Source organism: Sarcophilus harrisii, chromosome 3 (assembly GCF_902635505.1).
Source record: "Sarcophilus harrisii chromosome 3, mSarHar1.11, whole genome shotgun sequence".
NCBI classification, from domain to species: Eukaryota; Metazoa; Chordata; class Mammalia; order Dasyuromorphia; family Dasyuridae; genus Sarcophilus; species Sarcophilus harrisii.
The window spans coordinates 64,144,059-64,164,892 of record NC_045428.1 but is presented as its reverse complement, the minus strand read 5'-3'; the positions used below and the strand labels follow the sequence as shown (position 1 = coordinate 64,164,892).

At 44.4% G+C, this 20,834-nt stretch overlaps 1 protein-coding gene across 7 annotated transcripts in view; it reads right to left on the bottom strand.

Annotated features, from left to right (window-relative positions):
• TNS1 (tensin 1) overlaps window positions 1-20,834 on the bottom strand; it is a 266,384-nt gene that overhangs the window by 217,536 nt on the left and 28,014 nt on the right. For 2 of the 7 annotated variants that reach the window (XM_031958071.1, XM_031958077.1), the window contains exons 1-2: window positions 10,218-10,321; window positions 9,555-9,592 (exon numbers count right to left, since the gene is read on the bottom strand). Coding sequence is in view for 1 of the 7 variants with exons in the window: in XM_031958074.1 (XP_031813934.1) it covers window positions 9,555-9,592 (38 nt within the window). In the remaining 6 variants the exon portion in view is untranslated. Of the gene's footprint in view, window positions 1-9,554; window positions 9,593-10,217; window positions 10,323-20,834 lie in introns of those variants that run through there. The other 5 variants (XM_031958074.1, XM_031958070.1, XM_031958069.1 and 2 more) reach the window with 4 other exon arrangements.

Genomic DNA, 20,834 nt, shown 5'->3' with positions numbered 1-20,834 from the left:
GTGATGGTGCTTTTCTAAACCCCATATGCCCTCCATCCAGCGTTCTTTGTAAATGTTTCCTGAATGAATACATGTCCTCTAGGGTGAGTCCCTGTCAATGCCTCAGTTTTCCTTTCTGAGAAACTAAAACACAGCCCACATCCTCACACATCAGAAATTCACAGGATCAAAGAATTTAAAACTAGAAAGTACCCTTAGAAATCACTTATTTTAACAGTGATGTTTGACATCATATTTAACATATAAGGACAGAGACTCGAAAAAAAAAAATCAAGAATTCTGTAGTTCCTTGGGCTCTCTGGGAGATGTTGAGAAGGTTCTCCTTCATCCGGCTCCATCACTTTAGAGTGACCACGATCCTCCAGTTTTCCCGCTTCCCGACCACACCTCAGAGTCCCACTTCCTGCTTGGGTTCTGCAGTTAGCCTGAATATAATTATTCCGATTGATTCCTTTAGAAGTAATAAAGGTCTGGTCTCATGCTTCTCCCGGCCCTCCCCACACCACAGAGGGAAAGGAAAGGAAACACCAGAGCTTTCTCTAAGAGAAGGAGAGGGGAGCTCGGGGTTTCTTTTCCCACTCCCTGGGCAGCTGCAGACACTCCATTTCTAACCTGAGGAGTAGGAGTCCCACTAGCTTCTCTCACTGGATGTCTCTAAAATTCTCCTTGGGTTTGACCCCATCATCAGAAAGCTCCCCTCCCCGTTCTAAGCCTTCTGCGTGAGACTGAGCTACTTCAAGGAGGGTTTAAATAAGATAATGAATATAAAAGTGCTTTGCAAAAATAAAAGGTTATATAAATACGGCCTATTATTACATGCAGATTATTATTGCAGATGGACAATGAGCTGGGCCTAGAATTGAATAGGAGGAAGAGAATGGGGCTGGACTGCATGCATCTGGGAAATTGCACACTGATTTCAACAATCCCAAGCTGCTCCCTGACACAAAAACCCTTGCTTTGGATACCAGCGTTCTCCCAGTGGGGGCAAGTCATGAAATGCCACATAGCAAAAAAATAAAATAAAAATAAAAATCGTGGTTCGCCCAAAGAGCAATGGGTCGATTTAAGCTGGACCAATGGATCTATGGATCACCAATGATCTACAGCCAAGAAACAGCACCAAAGACTTCATCCAGGAACTGTATGATCAGAAAAGGAGACCGGCCGGTCATGTAGAGAATGAAGGATTAAATCACACTCCCCAGGGAAGGGCAGCTCGGGTCCTGAGTCACTCAGCGCCCAGGGCCGACACATTCCACTTTAAATCCTGGTTCAGCTCTGGAGGAAGCAGATCTAGGGGGTTAATTGGTGACTGGTTCTCTGCTTGACTGCACCCCAAGGACACACACCCCCTCCTTTCCTAATGACCCCCTGCTAACATCCCTCAGGCTTCCCAGCCCCACCTCAGGCCACCCGGAGCAAAGTCAATGATCAGCCAGGTAGAGAGGACAAAAATTCTCAGAGGCAGCAAAAGCCCTGGAATGGGGAAAATGTTGGGACCAGTCCTGGAGGAGACTGGGGAGGAAAGGGAGGAGCATTTAGAAATGTGAGTGCCTGAAGGCTGGGGCATTCATCATCCTGCTGGTCTTTACAAAACAAGCATTCCATGTGGTTTATTATTGGGGGTCTCTGAAGACCAGCTTATTGGAGAAAGTGGGGTCCTCCAGAGCTGCCCAAGGACTATTGTTACTGCAAGGAGAACTGGGAAATTTAAGGATGACTGATTCTTTTGTCTCTTAGAGGAGCTAAGATCCTGGGGGACTGACTCTAGGAGGGACATTTAATTTCTGAGACTCAGTTTCCCCCTATAAAAAATGAGGATAAAATAAAATGATACTTGTACTGCCTGCCTTATCAAGGTACTGTTATCCTTCCCCCTTCTTCTCCCTATTATACAGATACTTGGAGTACAAAGAGAATCTCTCCCAGGATAAGCAATTTCTTCTTTCAAGAGCCGCTAGCAGGGGAGGGAGAAGTAAATTACTCATTAAAAACATCCAAAACTACCCAAAATAAGAGGGGAAGTAGCTGCCAGAAGGACCCCAGCATCCAGCTCCAGAAGAGTGAGGGGGTGGGATTTGCTGCCCCTAAGCCTCAAACATGTCGTCAGTCAGGTAGGAACAGAGCACCTGAGCACCTCAAGCGAAGCTAGAGAGATTAGGTACCTTGTGTAAGGGGTACCGAGTGCCCCTGTCTGCCTTAACCGCAGCACCTGGAAACTGATTTATACAAAATAAACACGGGGAAGGTGATTTTTCTGGCATGAGAATGTATGTGCTTATGAAATATCACATTGAAGAAATCGCTCCGTGTGTCCCCCACCCACCTGAGAATCAAGGGTCTGATGAACTAGATGACCCCAAGGACAACTGGTGGTGGCTGCAATTGGGGTGAGGAAACACGGGGGCTAAGCAATATTTGTCTGTGAGCGCTCTCTCAGGTGAGGGACCTCTTAGAGAGCCTGGTCTAGCTATTCCTCCTGTGGTGGGACTGCAGGATTTAGGGCCGGAAGGGCCAGAGGCTACAGATCATATAGAAACTGCCTCATTTTAGGTCCAGGGAAATGCCTTGTTTTTGCTCACACCCCAACTCCTTCCTGTCCAGTGGGAAGGAAAGAAAAGAGCCCCTACTAAAATTCTCTCCTCCACAAGAGAAAGGGACACAGGACCTCCAGTATTGGGGGATAAAAACAAGATCCTAAATGGCTATAAAGCAGGAAGGTGAGTGTATAATATATTTGTATTTGTGCATCCTCTCCTGGAGGATGTTCTGTGTTCCTTCCACTAAGTCAGCCTGATTCTGCTTGAAGAAAGAGAGCCCAGAGGATTGAAATTCTCTTCTTCCAGTGTCACCAGCCATGTGCCATCCTACCCATCGGCCTCATGGTCACAGAGAGCCCTCCCTTCCCACTGCCCACTGCCCTTCCCCACTCCGACAGACCCACAGCCGCTCACACGTTCCCTCGCACTTCTCAGTGGGAATTCTGGGACCTTTGTTTCCTCATACATATTTCACCATGTTTCGTGTTTCAACATGATCTTGAGATTTGTCTTCCTTCTTTCCCTCCTGCACACTTTCCCTCTCGGCTTTGGTCTGTCTATCCACTTCTCTTATCTTCGCCCTGTTTTATCTTCCTCCCCCCTCCCCCAGCTTTTAAAAGCTCTGGCGGGTCTCTCAGAGACAGCAAAGCCCCCGTGTGATGTTTACTCAGCCCCAGAGTCAGAAACGCTGAAAAATATGAGATCTCTGCAGCCGCATTCCTTGGGAGTGAGAAGTCCCTCACAGCTCCGACGTCACCCTCTCCTCCTGAGCGGGGCGGAGCAGCAGAGGCAAGGGAGGTGTGTGCGCGCAAATACACACTGCACTCTGCTCATCCTCCGGCCTTATAACCCCTGGAGATCTTGCCTTACTCCCCAACACCTGAGGGACCATTTTTCTTTCTCTGCCGGAGAAGGAGAGGTTGGGGGAGACGGGGAGTCCAGCCCCATTACTGCCAGAGTTTATGACTTCTCTCAAGCCTGAAAAGTTTGTTCCCCCCTTCTCACTAAACAGGAAACAGTTTCCTTTTGGGGTCCCCATTCTATATCACTACCACCCTGCCAACAGCAATGAAAACAGGATCCCCCAAAGGACAGAAGCACCTTCAAAGATGCGAGCCATCATTGTTAATCAGCAGGGTACCAAGAAGGATGTGATTCATTCACTCACTACTCTGCTACTTCTCTTTATCTTCTGTACTTTTTCTCTCCTAGCTAACAGGCTCTTGATTTGAAGCATTATCATTCTTGATCTATCAGCCAGGTTAAGAAAACTAGGATGATTCTGCTCAGAGAAGAAAAAGATTAGAGGAAGAAGTGAAAAGGGGGCTTTTAGGCTCTATTTATTAGGCAAGGAGACAGTTCTACTGGCTGTTTTTCGATTCCAATTCCAATTCCAATAATGATAAAACAAGGAGAGTCTTAAACCACAACAGCACAGATGGGAACTGGACATGACAAAGAGCATCCTAACAGTGAAGATGCTTAAAAAGCATCACATTCTACAAAGTGCTTTGCAACCACAAATTGAGACATCAACGTGAGTTACTATAAGACTGGCAGTCAGCCAATCATAAGTATTTATTAAGTGTCTACTATGTGCCACTCATTGTATTAGGTTCTGACAAAGATAATGACCAACCTAGTCCCTGTCCTCTAAAACCTTAGATGCCATGATGCTGGAAGATAAAGACACAATTTCCTCTAGAGTTTCTCTCTCTGTCTCTGTCTCTCTCTGTCTCTGTCTCTCTGGTTCCCTCTGTCTCTGTGTCTGTGTCTCTCTGTCTGGGAGTTTCTTGCTTATATCCTGTTCACTGAGTACACACCAATCATTATATCACTGGGAAACCATTATTTGTTGTAGGATTAAATCAATTCTAAACTAGATTTAAACATTGTCTCCTCAATTCCACTTAGTACCTTGTTTCAAGTTCTGGCCCATAACATCTCGTAGGATCAGATCAATCATACTGAACCATGCTAAATTAGATAATTATTGTCTCTAATGAATTAACACTTTGTAAGGATTCCAACATCTCTATCTATCTCTCTCCTCTCTCTCTTTGTCTTTCTATCTTTGTCAATCTCTCTCTCTGTGTCTCTGTGTCTCTCTGTCTATCTCTGTCTGTCTCTGTCTCTCTCCTTTTCTCTCTCTCTCTCCCTCCCTCCTTCTCTTCCTCCCTTCCTCTCTCTGTCTCTGTCTCTCTCTGTCTCTGTGTCTGTCTCTCTCTGTGTCTCTCTCTCTCTCTGTGTCTCTGTGTGTGTATGTGTGTCTCTCTCTCTGTGTCTGTCTCTCTGTCTCTCTGTCTCTCTCTCTCCCCTGTGAGAATGGAGAGGCAGGGAATTTGGATAAACATCAGAGCCTGACCTCTCCTGCCCCAGCAAACTGTCATGATGCTGCTCATCCCCATTTATTCAGAAGGAGAATGACTGGCATCTACTTAAACAACAATCAGTGGCAAAGTTCCCTGAAATCAACAGCTAAAGTTCCTTTTTCCTTTACTATTCTTTGCTCCATAGATTTAAAGACTATTTTAAAAATAAAGAAGAAAGAAAATACTAAGGGAAGTTGACCGCATGTCTATTTGAAACACAAGAAAAGAAATGAGGAGCTGATTTTAAAGTGATGAAAGACAAGCGTTTACATATATCATTTCTTTTCTTTTCAAGTCTCAGGACCAAAATACCTTCAGTCTGGAAAAGAATGAACAGGCGCTGCTAGTCCCTTTATTTCATCTCCAGCCTTTCCTCAGGGTTGCAGCCCTGAGAAGTAGAAGGGAGAAACCAAGGGAAAAGGAAAGTGAGAGGAAGCTGGGTAGAGATAAATGTGTAAGGGTTGATTATGTCTTCCCTCTCCTCACTTCCCCACTCCTGCCTGGGAGAAGCAGCTGTTGGAGTCTTTCATTTAACTCTCTGTCTGCCCTGGCATGAAGAGGGCATGTTCCACTTAATGAAGCTTAGCTGACAGCTATGACTGCTGCTTCAAGGTAGGAAGAAAAGAAAAAGAAAAGGTGGAAATGAATTGTGTGAGAGAAAAAGTGTTTTCCTTAATATTCTTCTTAAAATGTTTTTGGAGGGAAAAAGTGTGAAAATGTCTGAAGGAAGATAAAGATGGAGAAATAAATTCAGTTTTATATGTCGGACATGAGAGATAGTGTAACATACTGGTTAATGGTCTGGCAGGTGACAAAGAAAGCTTGGATTCAAATCCTGACTCTAATTCATATTAAATGACCCCTGGGCAGGCTATTTAACCTCTCAATGCCCCCAGGCCTCTCAAGATGAAAACTTACTTTCTAGTCCTCCACCCTAAAACAACAACAAAATTTTTTAAAAACACATTTTAAAAAAAGATAATTGACCCTATTTGCATAGCATTTTAAGGTTTGCAGTATTCAGACTATATAGAGCCCCTTTTCTCACACTCATTTTAAAGGAGAAAATGTTCTCTGACAGTCTATATGACTTGTCTAGGGTCACATAGTAAGTGGCCAAGTCAGGATTCGAGTCAGCCTTGTACCTCCTAAAGTCCACCAAAACAGGCGAGGGAAAATAAAAATCTTTAACCAGTTGGGTATACACTGGTTTGGTGTTGGTGCAATTTGGAGGTTGGTGCAAGGGTTGGTGCAATTTGGAGATGAGACAAAATTCTAGCATAGCAAACCCAGAGGCCAAGGAATCTCTTTTGCTGAAGAATGGGGGAGTCTCTGCTCTTTTCTCTGTCATCTCCATTCCAAGAGACAAGCCTCTCCCTGTTGTTGCCATGTCCTTGTTCTAACTCCCTCCTACCCAATCTCTTTTAACTGCCTGGGCAAGACCAGGAAAACACAGCAAAAAGAAACTCAGAGGCAGATCTGTGGGGGAAATAGGACCAAACCAGAATTCAAGGCCTTGGCTGTGAATCCCAGTGCTGTTGGGTGGATCACTCTTGCCTCAGTTTCCTCACCTGTCAAATGTGGTGACTGGATGAGAAGACATCCAAGATCCTCTCCAATTCTAAATGATGTGACCTACCTAATATTTTTAAAGATGGGAGACAGATCACTCCAGGGGCAGGATGCGTTTCCCAAAGAGGGATTGAATGAAAGGGGATAGCTGGGGGATCATGGAGGCAGGAGACAATGTGCTATGATTGATGAAGCTAAGGATTTAGAGATCTGAAATCTTCCTTTTAAATCCAGTTCCCCAAACTGGGTAAACCTGAGCAAAAACTTATTGATTTGGTGCCTAAAGAATCTGAACTCAAATCTCAGCTTTACTACTTATTACCTGTATCCCCTTAGACAATGGTCTCAATTTACCCATATATGAGACAAAGTGGCTGGATTAGAGCTTCCCCAAGATTCCTTCCAGCTTTTATAATGCTTCCCCTCGCTGGAAATCATTTCCTCATTTGAGGTTAAACTAGATCTAACATCTTCTAGATAATGTGAACTGAGTCTTTAATGGTGCTTCTTTCTCTCTTATCCATCCATCTCTTCACATATACATACATTTAAAATACAGACCCAAATTTCTGTACTCTAGGGGTGGTACCAAGTTGGGTCCAAGTTCTTGCCTTCTAAAAAAAATCCTAAAAGATGGATTGCCTACTATAATTAAGCCAGACATCCCAGTAGAAAGGAAGTAAAAGAAGATATCTGCATAAATATCATTTCCAATTCTGTACACTTCCACTCGGTGACTCAGTTTCCTTCTGCATACCAAGAGGCTGAATCCTAAAGACAGCTTTGTGGTGAAGGGAGGGTAGATGTAGCAGAATGTAATTTGGGGGATTTCAACGGGATGGGATACAATCATTGACTTAGAGAAGGTGGTGAATGTGGACTGAAATTATAGCATAATGGATAATAGTAATAATATTAACTCACTTACATGGCCCTATACAAAGCACTTTCCTCACAAATCCTATGGTACAGAGAGTACAAGTATAATTAATTCTCTCCTTTGCAAATGAGGAACTGAGGTTCTGAGTGGTAACTAGTAGTCATGGCGTAACAGGCCCAGGATCTTGAACCCTCTGCTCTTTCCAACATGCAGCAGTTATAGGAAAGAAATTACTACCAATGAAGTAAGAATGACGTTGGATTGGGTGAAAAGGGGAAAGTGTATCATTTCCTTACTGAGAAAACTCTCAGAAAAGGGAACACAGTTTTCAAAATGAGAATTATTTTCTTCAAAAAGAGCTACTCACTTTCCCTAAACTGTCTGGACGGAACTAAGGTCCAGGGAGAGGGAAGGTCTTACCTGACTAGGAAGTTCTAACAGATGTTCGAAAATACTGGTTCTAATGAGAGCCAGGCCCCAAACACAGATCCCTAAGGGTTCATCTTCTGAGAGTGAAAGGAAGCTAGAATGGCCTAAAAGAACTATGGTTTCTGGAAATAAATTTGTCAGCTTAGAATTCTGTTGTTCTGTTGTCTGTCCCTCTCCAGGTGCCTCCGAAGGACAATAACTATATATTCTAGCTATCCTGCTTTTTCATACTTTTCACTGCCTAAAAGTGTTTTTGTTTTGTTTTGTTTTGTTTTGTTTTGGGGGGGGGAATTGTTTTTTTTTGGGGGGGGGGGTTGAGTTTTTTCTGCATCTCTCCCATCCCTGGGGTAAGAGGTAAGGAGAAAAGAGAAGAAGAGATAGGAATGGATCAGGAAAAAAAATTCTTCCTGTAATTAGGGAATAGCAGGAGGAAAGGGAAGGCTGGGAAAAGAATGGCAGCCCAGGGACTTAGGGATATCTGGGAAATCATCAAAAAGTCAAAAGAAACAGGTGCACCGAGCTTCATGAAGGGGGATTAGTTTGGAGAGCTAAGACTAACGGGAAGACCTTGAAACTAAGAGTGAAAGACTGTTCTGAAATGGCAGGGGGAAAGAGGAACATGTCAGGAGAACTGAGAAACACATTCCTACTTCCCAAGGAGAAGGAAAGTGAAGGGCAGTGAAAGCTGAGAACTGAGAGCACATTCACTCCTCTGGGTATGAGAAGTACCCGCAACTGAATCCACACCTGCCCAATACAGCTCTCTGAAACGCCACATTACTTCCTCCGCCTATAAATCTCCTTCACCGTATTTGTGGGGGGCCAGTTTGGACAATAGGTGAGGCTGGCTTGGGATGGGGTGGGTAAGGTAAGATAAGGGCCAGAGGCAAAACCTTACAGAAAGGTTTCCTTCCAAGCTACCCCAAAAGCCATAATCCACCTCCCTGTCAACACCTCCTCAGTACCACTAGCATCACCTCCCAGATTCACACAGCTAGCCATCAATCCCTCTTGTTTCAGGCCTGGGGAGATGGGAAGTGGAATCTGCCTGACCGGAAAAGAGACCCCTCTTCCAGTTTCTAACCTCACTGAACAGGCTTTATATTGTAAGGGAAACTGAGGACCTTTAATATAGGGGCTGGGACAGAGGTGGGTAAGGTCAAGGTTTTACAAGGCCCAAGCACTCATTACCCACCCTGCTCCCTCCTTCCCATTCGGGCTCTTTGATCCCACATCTGCCTTTTTCAGTCTGGCGACCCAAACTGGCACCAGGAGGAAGGGACACTCCACAGCATCCATTGCTACTTAAAAGAGGTGCTATTTGCCTTCTGACCGTTTTTACCCCAGCCCTCTCACCTCCCACCAGCAAAGTGGAGAAATATCAGCCCAAGAGCCTCTCTCCTTCCATCTCCCCTTCCCTTGGCGCCCCCTCCCCCAGTAGCAGGCGTTGCTCCCCCCGGCCTCCCGTTGCTTTTCTCCCTCCCCCCAGTCTCTGCCTCCGGCGACAGACCCCCAACGCCGGCTGCAGCCAGGAAGCCCCCCGGTCTCTGGGCCGCCGCCAGCCTCCAGCTGGCCTTCACCTTGACCTCCCGCCCCTCACTCCCCCTCCCAGCCCCGGGCCGCTTAGCATAAACAAAGGAAGGAGGGGGGCGGCCTGGGCACCGCCCCCGGCGCCTGCCTCCGTCTCCCCCAGAGTCCCGAGGAGCCCAGCCCAGCCCTCTCCCCAAGAATTCGCCTCCGGCCGCCCGGCCCCCTTACCTTGGCCTCGCATTTCCGATGACAGGAGAAGCTGCAGACTGCAAGAGAGCGAGACACAGAAAGAAAGTTTGTAGCCGCGAGCTATGAAATGGAAACTCAGGAGAAATCTCCTCCCACCCTCGCTCGCAATCCCGGGAGCCGTAGGGAGGGGAGGGGGAGCCGCGGGATGGGGAGGGGGCCAGGGGAGGAATGAATGAAGGACGGCCTGTCGGAGCTCACCCCCGAGGAGCCCGGGCTCGCGGGGGCGATCGGAGACCCCGCAGGCGGACGAGCCCCGCGTCCGGCGCGGCTTAGGGAGCCGAGAGCGCCTTGGCAGCGGCTCCTGCTGCTGCCGCCGCGGCTGGGAGAGGGGGCCCAGCTTCCCACGCTGGCCGGGGGCCAGCAGCAGAGGTGGCCGAGGGCCTCAGGTATGGGGCCCGCCCCCACCCACCGCAACCCGGACCACCGACCGCCCGCCGCCCCCTCCCGCCGCTGCACCTATACCCCGGCCCAGCGGCCCGCCCAGAACTGCCCCGAGATCCCACTCCTCTCTCCCCTCTCCCTCTCCCCTCCTCCATCTCCTCTAAGGGCTCAACTTGGCTGGGAGAAAATCCGGGCACCGCCGAGAAACTCCCAAGTTCAAGGGGGACCCCTCCAGCCCCCGCCAAGGACCCAAGCACAGACCTGGGAGCCACTCGCCGCACACAGTCACACAGGAGACCCATAGGGAGGCACCTGGACACAGACTGAGAGACCCGTGCACGCAGGGACGCTGCCCCGCAGCACACTTAGACACATAGCAGGTCTCCCTTTCCACCCTCCCACCGCCAGAAGCAGGAATCAAATTTCCTAGCGGGTTCCCCTCTGCCTGGAATGTCCCCAGCCTACCCTGGGCCCCCGGCCCCCACCCCCAGTTCCTCGAGGGCCCGGCCCCACAGCCCCAGTTGCTCAGCAAAGGCATTTTGTCATTCTCCTCCTCCTTCTAGGCTCAGGAGCGGAGAGGTGAGATTTCCTGCCATGATTCTTAGGTGTCCATGAAACTAGAATGCAAGGGACAGAAATGGGGGCATTTGTAGCATGGGAGATTGCTGTTACAGGTAAGGTGAGCCCTCAGAAACTAATTAACCCCCACCCCCCCCTCAGTCCTCTGCACAGGAGCTTGATGAAAGTTCCTCTGTGGATCCACCCCTCAGCCACAATTTGGCTCATCATAACCTTTCTGGGAAAGCTCACTAGCTCCTCTTCACTTCTCTTTAAAATTTTTATTAAAAGACGATTATTTCTATACTCTTCCTTCTCCACTCCCAATCTCATAACCCTTCTCATTGACAAATCAAAACAGTCAAGCAAAACTAACCAATATAGCAACTGAAATCTGTTCACATGGGACCTCTAGAGTCAGTTGACAGCTGGAGTCAGTCACCTGACCTCTGGATTCCCTATTGGTGATCACACTTATTTTGAATTAAGTGGCTTTTCTGTGGGTGGTGTTAGTTTGTTGTATTGTAGTTACTGTGTATACTGCTCACCTGATTCTAGTCATCTCCTTTATCCATGCAAATTGTCTATGGGTTTCTTCAGAATTCTTTGAATTCATTTTTTTTTTAATGACATATTACTATTAGCTGTGTGGCTCCCATCCAAATTACTTCACTTTTTTCCCCTTATCTTTAAAATGGGTAGAATAATAGCATCTACTTTACAAGGTTATTTTGAGTATCAAGTGAAACAATATATAAATGCAAATACTTTGTAAACCTCAAAGAGTTACTCCAAGTCTTTATTTCTAGTTTTGGTTTCATTTCCCCCTCAAAAAAAGTGCTTTGATAGCCTATTTTGGTTTCTTTTTAGTGGGTTTTCAAAGAGTTTGAACAGCTCAGTAACTTTTCTCAAATAATTCCAAATTATTTTCCAGAATAATTGGGTCAGTTCACAGCCCCATGAGTAACTTAGTATGCTTGATTTCCTACACTCTTGAGCACTGACTATTTCTATCTTTTAGCATCTTGACCAGTTTGGTGGGGATGTTTCACCTCATTTTATTTTAATTTACATTATCTCTTATTATTTTAATTTACATTATCTCTCATTATTAATGATTTGGAGTTATTTTAATTTACATTATCTCTTATTATTATTAATGATTTGGAGTTACTCTCCCATATAGTTGCAGTTTGTTGTTGAGTAGTTTTTCTTTTCAGTCTTTTTTAGACAGAAACCCTGAGGATCTGCCCCTCCCGTTTTTTTTTTTTTTTTTTTTTTGGTTTGGTTTTTTTTTTTTTTTGGTTTGTTTTGGGGGTTTTTTTGTTGACTAAGTAAAAGAATGTCCCATTCTTCATGTCCCTAAATATTTAGGGTTTTCTTAGCAAAGATAACAGAGTGATTTGCCATTTCCTTCTCCATTTCATTTTTACAGATGAATGAATTGAGGCAAATAGGGTGAAGTGATTTGCCCAGGATCACACAGATAGTAAGTCTAAGGCTGGATGTGAACTTAGGTATGAAGCTGTATCACCTGGATGCTCCACAGATAGTTTGTATTTCTTCTCTTGAAATTTTTATATCCTTTGTTCAAATCTTTTGTGCATTTTTATGTATTAGGGAATGCTTTGGGTCTTCCATACTGATATCCCTCTCTCCCTTTCAAAGCCCGGCACTAGGACTTTGGCTTCTTTTTTATTATCCAGAGGAAGAGAATGGAGAGAAGGCTGGAGATGGGTGTAACCTGGCCCTGGTCCTGTCCTCCACCGACTATTTTCCAGCCTATGTCCAGTTTCTGTGACTCAGCGCTGCAGCTGGCCAACGTCCTACACTGCTGAGCAAGGTTTTCCTGACCCTGTTGCACCACCCTTGCCCTGCCTACTACTTGGTTCTTCTCCATCCCCTCATCGTTCCAGGGCATGCCTCAGAAACTCCCTCTCTTACCCCTCCCTGTCCTCAGCACTTGAACTTCCTTCTCTGACACTGGGGGACTTGGTGACTGAGTCCTTCTCTCTACAGTTGTTTTGGACAGAAACCCTGAGGATCTGCCCCTCCCAGATGGGTTGGGGTTTTTTTTGGTTTGTTTGGGGTTTTTTTGTTGACTAGATAAAAGAAGTCATTCTCATCCTCATTTCTTTCCTAGTTTTAATCACTGATTGGGTTTTGCCTCACTCAAACTGAGTCCTATTGCTTAAAAGGCCGAGGTCTCCCTCCCATTGCATCCAGGGCCATCTCCAATCATCCTCATCTATGTCTTGCCATTGGACCCTGGATGACTGGAGGAAAAAGTGAGGCTGGTGACTTTGCACAACCCTGCCTTACTTAGATCCAATTAACTTTCATATTATGGCATCAACTCCCCGATGGGTGTGGAGAGCTCTCCTAGATCAGTAAGCCATCCCATCTTTCCCCTTGCCTTTGAAGGGGATGCCTTTCCCTAGCTTGGACCAGGAAGGAGGGCTCACTTATCCTGGGAAGTTGCCAGAGAAGTAGCGGCTTTAGTTTCCTTCATGCCCCTTGGAGTCAGGAGGTTCTCCCGGATGTCAGATTTGTAATCACAGGATCCTAGAATTTAGAACTTGAAAACACCTCAGATGACATTTAGCCCACGCCTCTCACGTAACAGATGAAGAAAGGGGGGCAGTCGGAGGATTTGGCCAACGTCCGAGCCAGGGTTTGAACCCCAACCTGATTCCACAGCCACACTGCCTCCTGCCTCCTGCCCTACTCTGCTGCCCCAGGCTGGCCCGCTGCATTCAGGGCACCTTTGGAAGCTAGCAAAACAATGTGAGAATATTAAGGGAAGTCAACCCCACCAGTGACCCATCCAAAAAAACACAAGCTGCTCACCTCTGGCTGCTCCCATAGGAAACCAACCACCCAAGACCGCGGAGGTCAAATTAATTGGACTCTGGGGTTCAGGTTCCAGGGATGAGAAGCATGACCAAGCATCCAACCATTCAATCATTTATTTAACAGCTATAAACAACTACTGTGTACGGAGCACTGTGCTGGATGCTGAGCTGAAGCCAGAATATCCTGGCTCAGCATAATGTGTCCCCTTAATTCTAGGGTCATCCCTCCATTGATTATTTCCAGTTTATCCTGTATGTAACTTGTTTGCACATTATCTTCTCTATTAGACTGGGAATCTCTTGAGATCAGTGATTATCTTTTACTTTTCTTTATATCCGAAGCAATTAGTTCAGCTCCTGGCACATGGCAGTAGCAAGTGTCAAAGTGGAGAGAGCTATGGACCTGAAGTTGGGAAATCCCGAGTTCAAATCCAGCCTTAGACACTTACTAGCAAGTCACTCAATCGTGCTTGCTTCAATTTCCTCATCTATAAAAATAGGAATAATTCCAGCAGCACCTGCCTTCCAGGTTTGTTGTGAGGAACAAATAAGATAATTTTTGTTGGGGGAAAAAAATGCGTAATACATTGCTTGGCCCATATTAGGCACTGTATAAATACTTGTTTCCCATGTATGTATCCAGAGTTAGTCTAGAAATCAGAAGCGGCAATAGAAGCCAGCCAACCACCCCCGGATCATGAGTTACTTGTGCTCAGCCCACTGGGGCCAGCCTCATAACTCACAGATCAATCATCTGGCCTTGGACCACTTGTATCTCTGGCACTCCACCCCAGCAGAGTGGAGCAGGGAGGACCCTGGCAACCCTTGATTAAGACACTCAATTTAGTTGAGCAATTTGTAAATTTAACCGTCTACTGCCCATTCATTCACTGGCTCTATTAATCTTCATGCCGATTTAGCCTACTTCATTCCCTAATCACACACCAGGACTTCCTTATTTTTCCCTCCTTTCTCCACTATAATTACTATCACCTTCACCTCTTTCAAGAATGGAGAAATCCCAGGCTGCTATGACATGAAAGTGAATCGGATTTAAGTGAGGAAGGACATATCCTGAAACTAAATCTAGAGTCAGGAAAACTGGAATTCAGACACTTAGACTGGCTATAGTTAAGTCATTTACTAGCAAGTCATTTAACTTCTGCCTCAGTTTCTTCAGCTGTAAAATGGAGATAATGATAGTACCCTCCTCCCAGACTTGTTGTGAAGGATCAAATGACATAATATTTGTAAAGTGTTTAGAACAATGCCATTCCATAGTAGGTGTTTAATAAATGCATGTTTCCTTCCCACTCCATCTCCCCAATCTCCTTTTGCCTTTCTAATTGTTTATTCTGAGTGGCAGCATAGTGTAGAAAGAACACTGGGCATGGAGTGAAGTAAAACCTGAGTTTGAATCCTGCTATTTATTATTATGTTATATTATATATTAATATAACATATTATATTATAAATAGCCCCTGCTATTTATCAACTGAGAAATTCCCTTCTCCTCTCTAAAACTCAGTCTATAAAATGAGAATAATAATACCTACACTAGCTACCTCGTGGGATCATGGTGAAGATCCAATGAGAATAATACACATAAAAAGCTTCCCAAACCTTAAGGTATTACATATACCTATCAGTTATAATTAATCTGTCATCCTTTCACATCGCCTGAATCACATCCCTAATGTAACAGCCTGTTCATATCATTCTTCTATTCAAAAATCTTTCCTAGCTCTCCCATCATTTATTAACCATGGTATAAAGTGCTGATCCTGGCTCTCAAGGTCTGACTTCTACAGCCTTATCTCATATTATTCACATTCAACAAGACCCCTCTCCAATCTCTGTTCTCACCCCAAACTTTCCCAATCTGCTCCTATCCAGACCTCTGAGCCTGGAATAGACTCTTCTCAATCTTCTGTTAGGCTTTAGGGCTTCCAGCAGAGGCTGAAAAGACATTTGTCAGCTGTGGTATGGTTGAGATTTCTTTCCATCAGGGGTTGGATTCCCAGCCAAAGAGCTGAATTTTCCAAATCTCCATTTCTGTACTTTTGTAATCTGCTGAAGTCTCTCCTTTCATGGAGGGTCCAATTCAGGATTCACCTTCTATACAAATCATATCCTGCCTCCTTCCCTGAATCAATGTGAAAATCACCTTTTCCCTCCTTCTATTTCTCTTACTACTTTGCCCGGACCTCTCCTTTGCACACTTTCACTTATCCCTCATGTCAGTTTTTATTTGTGTTTGCTGCTACTCAGTCATATCCGATTCTTTGTGACCCTCTTTGGGGTTTTCTTGGTAGAGACACTGGAAGGGTTTGACATTTCCTTCTCCAGTTTATTTTACAGATGAGGGAACTGAGGCAAACAGGGTGAAGTGGCTTACCCAGAGTTGTACTGGTGGCTAGTTAAGTGTCTGAGGCTACATTTGAACTCAGGTCTTCCTGCCTCCAGGCTTGGAGCTCTAGCCCTGCCCCAGCTGCCCCTTATTGCAGACACTGCCCTTTTAGGAGATAGTAAGCTAGTTGAGAAGTGCTCTACTATATCTGGATTTTCAGGCCTAGGATAGGATCTCATTCATCATGGACATTTAATAAGTGTTGGGTGAATTGAACTGAGATTCTTCTTCCTTTCAAGGATGTGGTTAATAAAAGGGAAGAGAGATTCAATGGTATTCCCTTTATGAAAACCTCAGAGACCTAGGGAATACCCATTTTTGGAAGAATGGCCAGAAGGACCTTCTCAAACCAACCACTGGGTCACACAAGTTCACCACCCCCATGACAACATGTTAGGCCCACAGCATCCCAGAGCTTGGGATGGAGGGTGGGAAGGTCTTAGTCCAACTGCCTCTTTTTTTTTTAAATAAACAAAGAAACTATAGCCCAGAGAGAAGGGACTTGTCCATAGCTACAAAGCTAGTAAGTATAAGAGCCAAGTCTAAGCCCAGGCATTCCAATGTCAGATCCGGACCTCTCTCAGCCAAAATCTGAATAAAACAAAGTTCTTATCCTAGGAATTCTAGGTAGTCCCCGAGAGGCCCAAAGCAACTGCTGGAGGTAAATCAGTGTATTCTACCATAATAAATCACTCAGCAGTAAATAAACAGGACCCTTGGAAAGCTGAAGAACAATGAGAGAAAAACAGGGAAAAGACCTCAGAGGGTCCTCCTCTTCCCTCTCATTCCCCCCTCCCATCTTCCTTCTCCTCCTCCTCCTCTCTTTTTTCTTTTCCTTCTCTCTTCTTCTTCCTCCTCCTTTTTCCTTCTCCTTCTTTCTCTCCTTCCTCTCCTCCCTCTCTCCCCCCTCCTCTCTCCTCCTTCACATCTCTTCTCCTCCCCTTTTCTCTCTCCCTTCTCCTCTTCCCCCTCCCCTCCTGTCCTTTTCTCTTCTCTTCTCATTTCTCCTCTCTTCACCTCCTATATTCTCCTCTCTCCTCTTCTCCTTTTTATAATCCCTCTCTCTGTCTCCTCCCCTCTCCTCTCCTCTCTTTTCCTTTCCTCACTTCTCTCCTCCTCTTCCCTTGGGACTCTGCCTAAAATGACCCCCACGAGCATACACTCTCAGGTAATACTGCAACTTTACAACCCTCAGTTCCATCATCAGCTGGGCTGCCACATGTTTTGTCTTTGGTGATGGGGGTTGGGGGATTGGGGGGGTGTGATTTCCTGCCTCCTGGGAACACAGGAAGCCTGCATTGTTGGAACCTAAATGGCCCTTTCCTCCTCGGTTCAACCATCGGAAAATGAGCAAATAGCTGGCTTGCACCTGATTCCACTGATAACAGGAGGCTTGGCTCAACCTTGTCCTTTCCCCTGCGGTCCCACTGTCCCAGAGCATGGAAAGACACAACTTCTCTCCCCCTCCCTCCTTCTTTAGTCTTGATCCATCCTTTCCAAGGCCACTGTCACTTCTGGGAAACAGTACCGCAGACTCCGTATGGTTAGCCAATTGGGGAAGGAGAGTATACGGGGGTGGACACTGTATGGTTCTTGTCTTCCAAAAGGCTCAGTACTAAAATTGAGTAAAAACACACATGGACACTTAGTGGCTGAACTCCAACCCAGCCTTGTTGGGAGGGCCTCACACACTGTCCCTCAGGGATAAAATGTTGGCCCCTCTCAGCTTGTAGAGAGATGGAGATTAGACAAAATGTTCTCTCTGGTCCCCACCAGCTCCAATATTCCGTAAACTAGCACAGAAGTGGCTCACCCTAGAGACCCTGGGGAGAGGGGAAGGGAGCTTGGAGGGGAAGGCTGGGAAGTCAAAAGTTCTAAAAATCCTCACGTAAACTGAGAATTGTCCTCATGCTGCCTAAAAAAAAAAAAAAAAATAGGCAACGAGACTCACTGTAACAAATAATCAAATATACCTTTTGTGATGTGAGTAATAATGAAAAAAGAATGGCTTGCACATATGGGATGCATATATCAATGTATTTCACACATATGCATATGATTATTGTTCAAATGGATGTAGACACTATTGATTGATAAAATACAAAACCACTTGAAAACATTTTAAATTCAGGGTAGGTTTTCTTCTGTCATTGTGCATTTTGTCCATTAATGAATGATACAAAAGAGAAGAAGTTTGATCCTGTTGGCTAGGGGGCCTTGAGAGCCAAGAGGACTTCCTCCCACATATACTGGCTGTGTGGCCCTGGCCATTTCATTTGACCTTTCATTGCTCTTGGCGACTTGCTAATATTATAATCTGAGGAGAAGTTGCTGACCTGTATTAATAAAAGGAGTTTCCTTACTTGGGAAACTTCTTCCTCCCCTTTATAAATAAAATCACTATTCTGAGTAGATAGTCTCATTGTGAGGATGAATGGGGAGGTGGGGGAAGGAGGGAGGTGGGAGGATGTAATGTTTAAAAATGGTCCTCCATTGGTGCATTGTTGGTGGAGTTGTGAACGAATCCAACCATTTTGGAGAGTAGTTTGGAACTATGCTCAAAAAGTTATCAAACTGTGCATACCCTTTGATCCAGCAGTGTTACTATTGGGCTTATATCCCAAAGAGATTATAAAGAAGGGAAAGGGACCTGTATGTGCACGAATGTTTGTGGCAGCCCTCTTTGTAGTGGCTAGAAACTGGAAACTGAATGGATGCCCATCAGTTGGAGAATGGCTGAATAAATTGTGGTATATGAATATTATGGAATATTACTGTTCTGTAAGAAGTGACCAACAGGATGATTTCAGAAAGGCCTGGAGAGACTTACACGAACTGATGCTGAGTGAAATGAGCAGGACCAGGAAATCATTATATACTTCAACAACAATACTATATGATGACCAGTTCTGATGGACCAGGCCATCCTCAGCAACGAGATCAACCAAATCATTTCCAATGGAGCAGTAATGAACTGAACTAGCTATGCCCAGAAAAAGAACTCTGGGAGATGACTAAAAACCATTACATTGAATTCCCAATCCCTATATTTATGCACACCTGCATTTTTGATTTCCTTCACAAGCTAATTGTACAATATTTCAGAGTCTGATTCTTTTTGTACAGCAAAATAACGGTTTGGTCATGTATACTTATTGTGTATCTAATTTATATTTTAATGTATTTAACATCTACTGGTCATCCTGCCATCTAGGGGAGGGGGTGGGGGGTAAGAGGTGAAAAATTGGAACAAGAGGTTTGGCAATTGTTAACGCTGTAAAGTTATCCATGCATATAACCTATAAATAAAAGGCTATTAAATAAATAAAAATAAAAAATAAAATAAAATAAAAATGGTCCTCTATTCAACAATCCTGGCTTGCATCAGATTTACGGGCTCCTTAGGAACTCCCAGCTCCATGCCAGGATTTCCCTGCTATTCAGCCAGATGATCCCCTCCTTCAAATAAAAGGAAGATGCAAATAGACCCCCCAGCTTATGTGAGTTCATGTTTGAAAGTCCAGATTTGGGGATTTAAATCCCACCTTAGCGGTGGGACTTACTAGCTGTGTGGCCCTAGGCAAATTACTTAACCTGTCTGAGAAGTTTCCCCATCTGTAAAATGGAGATGGTAACAGCACCTACACATCACAAGATTTATGATGATTAAATAAGACAAAATCATTTTGTAAAATTCTGAAGCTTATAAAAATGTCAGATGCTATTACTTTTTTCTTTTTTTAATAATTGCTTTTTATTGATCAGATGAAGAAATTGAAACTATTTCTAGTCATATGAATGTGTTCCAAATCACTAATGATCAGAGAAATACAAATTAAGACAACTCTGAGATACCACTACACATCTGTCAGATTGGCTAATATGACAGGAAACAATAATGATGAATGTTGGAGGGGATGTGGGAAAACTGGGACATTGATGCATTGTTGGTGGAGTTGTGAACGGATCCAGCCATTCTGGAGAGTAGTTTGGAACTATGCTCAAAAAGTTATCAGACTGTGCATACCCTTTGATCTAACAGTGTTACTATTGGTCTTATATCCCAAAGAGATTTTAAAGGAGGGAAAAAGACCCATATGTGCAAAAATGTTTGCGGCAGCCCTCTCTGTAGTGGTAAGAAACTGGAAAATGAGTGGATGCCCATCAATTGGAGAATGACTGAATAAATTATGGTCTATGAATATTATGGAATATTATTATTCTGTAAAAAATGACCAGCAGGAGGATTTCAGAAAGGCCTGGAGAGACCTACATGAACTGATGCTGAGTGAAACAAGCAGGACCAGGAGATCATTATACAATACTATATGATGATCAATTCTGATGGACATGACTCCCTTCAACATTGAGATGATTCAAACCAGTTCCAATTATTCAGTGATGAAGAAAGCCATCTATACCCAGAGAGAGAGGCCTGGAAATTGAATATGGACCACAACATAGCATTCTCACTCTCTCTGCTGTTACTTGCTTGTATTTTGTTTTCTTTCTCAGTTTTCCTTTCTTCCTTTTTGATCTGATTTTTCTTGTGCAGCAAGATAACTGTATAAATATGTATACATATATTGAATTTAACATATATTTTAATATATTTAACATGTATTAGAGTACTTGCCAGCTAGGGGAGAGGGTGGGAGGAAGGAGGGGAAAATCTGGAGCAGAAGGTTTTGCAAGGGTCAGTGTTGAAAAATTACCTATGCATATGCTTTGTAAATAAAAAGCTTTAATTTTAAAAAAGGAAAAAAATTGTTTTTTATTTTCAAAATATATGCAAAGTTTTCAACATTATCCTCTGCAAAACTTACATTTCAAATTTTTCTTCCTCCCTTCCCCCTACCATCTCCCCTAGCTCACAAGTAATCTATGTTAAACATGTCTAATTCTCCTATATGTATTTCAACGTTTATCATGCTAATGCTATTACTTTTATTTTTGAATTCTTATCTAGCCTTGTTATTTTTGGGAACTAGAGTTCTGTGAATTCTTAGAGGGAAGGAAAAGTATATCTACTAAATTAATTCCATGTTGTAGCCC